This window comes from Tenrec ecaudatus, chromosome 1 (genome assembly GCF_050624435.1).
Source record: "Tenrec ecaudatus isolate mTenEca1 chromosome 1, mTenEca1.hap1, whole genome shotgun sequence".
Taxonomy (NCBI): Eukaryota; Metazoa; Chordata; class Mammalia; order Afrosoricida; family Tenrecidae; genus Tenrec; species Tenrec ecaudatus.
In genome coordinates, this window is record NC_134530.1 from 168,872,596 (window position 1) to 168,877,617 (window position 5,022).

The 5,022-nt window shown below is 40.9% G+C and overlaps 1 protein-coding gene across 1 annotated transcript; it reads right to left on the bottom strand.

Moving 5' to 3' along the window:
• Positions 1-2,315: 2,315 nt before the first annotated feature.
• Positions 2,316-3,254, bottom strand: LOC142438308 (olfactory receptor 6N1-like). The gene has a single exon (XM_075540778.1). The coding sequence runs from the start codon at positions 3,252-3,254 to the stop codon at positions 2,316-2,318; it is 939 nt and encodes a 312-aa protein (XP_075396893.1).
• Positions 3,255-5,022: the final 1,768 nt, after the last annotated feature.

Sequence of the window (5,022 nt, forward strand, 5' to 3'; positions counted from 1 at the left end):
TTAGTTATTTCAAGTTTAATTACATCAGTATTAGAAACTATGGCCTACATATTATGTTGAGCCTTGTTTTATAGCTGAGAGTTTATTTAATTCTATGTATGCTTGAAGCCACTGTGTGTTCTGTATACCTTCAGTAGGTAAATTTTCTTAATCATTTTCTTTAAAATGATGTGTGTACTTGCTGATGATTTGTGTGCTTGGTATATTAATTGCTCAGGGTAGAATTTAAATCATCTCTCTACGATATCTATGTGTTAATTTTGAACATGCTTCTCCCACAGAATTACAAAACATAACTGAAAGCCAGACTTTGTCCACTTGGAAAGTATTTTTTACTACAAAGCAGAGCAGAAAAGAACATATGGATGCAGTAGGATGGCTGACTAAAGCAGGAAAGATGCTGGGTTGTTATTTGTAATCCCTCTTTCCAAGTTCAACCATGAAATTTCATCTGAGATTTTCAAACTTTAGCTTTCTTCCTAATCATCATGAGGGTTTGTTTCACAGCACGCTGGGCTATTCCTTCAACTGTTTAATTTAGCAGATCTAGGACACACACACACACTTTTATGAGTAAGGTTTTACTAAGATGATTCCAACTGATTTTACGAATGTTAATTTTCCACAATAAATCTATTTCCCTGTGTTTGGAAGAAGACCCAGAAAAGCCTAATCATCTCATATGCATGGGAGAGTTAGACACCGAAGAAGGAAGACCATAGAAAAGTTGATGTATACGAATTAAGTGCTTCCTAAGAATAGTGAAAGTACATGAACTGATTGCCAAAAGAGCAAACAAATCTACCTTGGAAGACATGCAGGCAAAACACTCCTTAAAGGTAAGGGTAGTTAGACTACAACTCACTTATTTTGGACATGTTGTCAGGAGAAACTAGTCCCTGGGGAAAGACATGATGCTCAGAAGAAGGGCAGTGAAATAGAGGAGGTCCCTCAGCAAAATAAATTGGCACCGTGGTTGCAAAAATGACCTCAAGCATAAAAGCATTTGAGGATGATGCAGGACCAGACGGTGTTTGGTTCTGTTTTACATAATGTCACTGTGACTAGGAACCAACTCAAGGGCTCCTAACAACAACAACAATAACAAAATCCACACTGAAAAGTCACTGAAAACACTCAAGAACATGTCCTCAGAATATAAACAAGACCTTTGCATCTTTGTGACAATGAAATACAAAATATTTTCCAAAAATTACTTTACATGTTATACATATAAATCGTGGCTTATATATAATGTTTAAAATAATATCTATTTCTAGTCCACATTTAGGTGAAAGCTCATTTTAGTAAAAACTCATTTAAATGAAAGCTCATATGTTCATTTGTGGTCTGATTCCTGGGTTTACCTGGAATGTAAGAAAGCTGCTATCAATAGGTATGGTAGTGAGGATGAAGATATGAGTACCAGATCCTCTTTCATTTTTAAAATACTGTTTTTTAAATTAGATAAAAATATATTGAATTCAATTTCTGCATAGCTGATTTTGGAAAGGCATCTTATGTTTCAGCCATGGAGATTTAATGAGAAACTGTACACAAAATATTCAATTTTATGCTGGAAAGGCTTTGTGAGGGATCGTATAATTCTTCTGTCAGGTATGGAGTCTAGTCTTACTCTTAGAAATGAGACTAGAAAGAACAAAATGGTAGGACTCCTCACGCAGAAAGCTTGTCCAAGGCAGCTGTGTCAAACAGTAGACCTTGTTTACTATAGATATGCAGCATGAGAGTTAATAGATGGGAAAGATAGGCCAACAATGGAAGACCATGACTCAATGTAATGAGATTTCCATCTGCTTCTGCAGGTTGGTACTCTGGAGCGGGGGCAGGTTGTGGGGCACAAGTGTTGCAGGCTTTTTGCTTCAGAGAAACAATGGAACGTCGAGTCAAGTGATGTAGTGGAAAGAATTCAGGTTAGGAGTATGCAAACGATGGTGCTATTCCATTTACAGCCTACTTCCAACTTGTCATGCAACCTAAATTCAGTCCTTTCCTTCCTCCTGACTTTGAATTTTTCTAAGACATAGGGGTTTGTGCAAAGAACATCATGCACTTCATTACCCTCCCCTAAAGCAAAAATTCAAATATTAGACGTTTTCCTGAGGGCATTACCTTGGTTACTGATGGCATTTGCACAAATTTGCTAAGTTGTATGTGTTGACATACCCTGAGATTTGAACCCAGTCTAATTATGTCTTCATTATAGCTCATGTCCTTACACATTTCTCACCAATGAACTGATTTTGCAGTTTCTAAGTGGATGATTGATGACCCTAGTGAACTTCAAGGTTCTCTTAACACACAGCTCTAATCCTCTGAGAGACTCTCTTCATAGCCTCCTTCACCTCTTTGTTACGAAGGGTATAAATAATAGGGTTGAAGAAAGGGGTAAAAAGAGAATAGACTAAAGCAATAAGCTTGTCTCGGCCATTAGCTCGGATTGTGGGTGGTCCTGAATAAACAATGAAGGCAGAGCCAAAGAAGAGCGTCACTACAGTCATATGAGAGGAGCAGGTAGAGAAGGCCTTGGCACGACTTGCTGCTGAGGGCAACTTCATTACAGCTCTCAGGATTCCCCAATAGAGCCCCAAAATGAATAAAAGGTTACAAGCATTGATCACTCCAATCACTGTCCTATGGACTCGAGCATGCCAACTTGTGTCCACACATGCTAACCGCATTAGAGGTGCCACTTCACAAAAGTAATGGGCCACCTCTTTCCAGCAGAAGGGAAGAGTGGCTATGAGGCTGCCTGGCACAAGCCCTTCTGAGAAGCCAGCCACCCAAGAAGCCACTGCCAAACATAGTTGGACCTGTCTGTTCATCAGTGCATGGTAATGGAGTGGGCGACAAATGGCAAGGTAGCGGTCCCAGGCCATCACCCCTAGCAGGTAGCACTCAGTCAGGCCCAAGGAATGGAAGACATAGAGCTGGATGAAACACACCACAGATGAGATGGGTAATTTGCCATGGAGCAGGGTATGCAGCAGTGTGGGTACCGTGGTGCTGACATACCAGATCTCCAAGAAGGAGAGGATACTGATGAAGAAGTACATGGGTGTGGACAGTCCAGAATCTGCTTTCACCAGGACAATGATGAACAGGTTCCCTGCCAGGGTGAGGAGATAGATGCATAGGGTCCCCAATACGGCAAGAGGTCGCATATTTCCAGTGGCAGTGAAACCAGCAAGGATGAAATTATGGATCCCAGTGTCATTAGCATGATCCATCATTCCTAGGCACTGCAGGTGAAGACAGACGATGAAGTACTTCAGACTTCTTTTTCACTTGGGAACTGTAACAAGCGTAAAAGTATAGAACATATGAGCTTGCAAAAATCTTACACATTACCTACATTACCAAGGGCTGCTCTAAGAGAACCACCACAAGGGCCTAGTTTTAGTGAACATACATTGGTTTCATCACAGTTTAACCAAACTCAGTGCTATCAAGTTGATTCTGACTCATGGAGACACTACAGAGCATTGTGCAAATGCTCCTGAGGGTTCCGGAGACTGAAACTGTTTTCAGAAGTAGAAAGCATCATCTTTCCCCTGAGGAGCTGCTGGGGCTTCTAATTGCTGACCTCCAAGTTAGCAGCCCTCTGCATAACCACAACCCACCAGGGCTCCTCCACACAGTTTCAGAAGCTAGAAATCCAAACTCGGGTGTATCTCTAAGGAAAAATCTCCTTCTCTGTGAGTTTTGGTACATGTTCCTCATCTCTTTGAACTTCTATTTCTGAGAAATTTCTTTTGTATTTTGACATCTTTCTTTGCCCATCTGCATTTAATTTTTATACATCGAAGTGTTTAATATTTTATATGTCTAAATAGATTGACTCAAGATAGATCCATATCGATCCTGTTTCATTACCATGACAAAAACACTCAATTCTAATATGGGGTTAGAGCCATTTGGGAGATATAATAGAATCCATCCCTTTCCCTTCTTTGCTTCCAAAATGAATGTCCTGACACATGAAATGCACATTGACTCCATCACATCATCGCAATAATCTTAAATCAGCGACAAATCTAGCATTTCACCATATGAATGATCTAAATCAAATGTGGGTTCTGGGTCTAAAATTACTTTTCTTCTGTAAGCCTGTGGAACTGAGACTACAAGTTGTCCATTCCAGAAGCCCAATGGTAGGAAGGAATGAGTTCCATATCGTTTCACTCAAATGGGAAAAATTGGAGGAAAAGAAGAGATCATGGGAATTAAGTTAAAAACCTGACAGAACACATTACATTAGTTCTTGAGGTATGAAAATTATCATCTGTTCTCTGACACTGTCATAGTCTAATTATATGTGAATTTGATGGTACCTGTGTGAAGGCAGGGTAGAGTCCCACCACTAAATAGAGTACAGCTCGATGATGTCTCCTAGTGAGTATGACCTTTTGCTCCAAGTGATACTGAGCCATCCTCTCTATTGGTCCTCTTCCCTCTCTGCTTGCTTGGATTGCATGTCTGGCTATGGGATTTGTAGCCCACAGAGATCCCCGTTCTTGTGGCCTGCTAACCCTGCCAACTGTGGGGTCCTGAGGTGCTCCTGCCCACCTTGGGTTTTCATGCCTGTACTCTCCAGTCTTGGCTCTCTTAGCTGCCTGCTTTGCTCTTTGCTTCCTCCACTGGCAGCTGCATGAATCTGATGGGGCCTCTGGCGAGCACTGGATGCATGGACTTCAGTTCAGCTGGACTGCTTCATAAAAAATGCTTTCTTGATATAAGTTTATTGCTTATACGTATATTAGTTTCATTGACTCTGTTTCTCTCTGTGTGGAAAACTCTGCCTAACACAAAGATCACCTAGATAATGAGATCCAGACTGTGCCCTCATCCTTGGAAATTGAGAGGGCCCTGCTTCCTATACTCCTTCTAATAGTTCTGTTGCTTCCCAAGCTCTTCTGGGTTTGAGCATGTGCTTTTCTTGAAGGACAATAGATAGAGCCTTTTGGCCTGCTCTTAAAACATGCAGGCACCCTCCTTTCC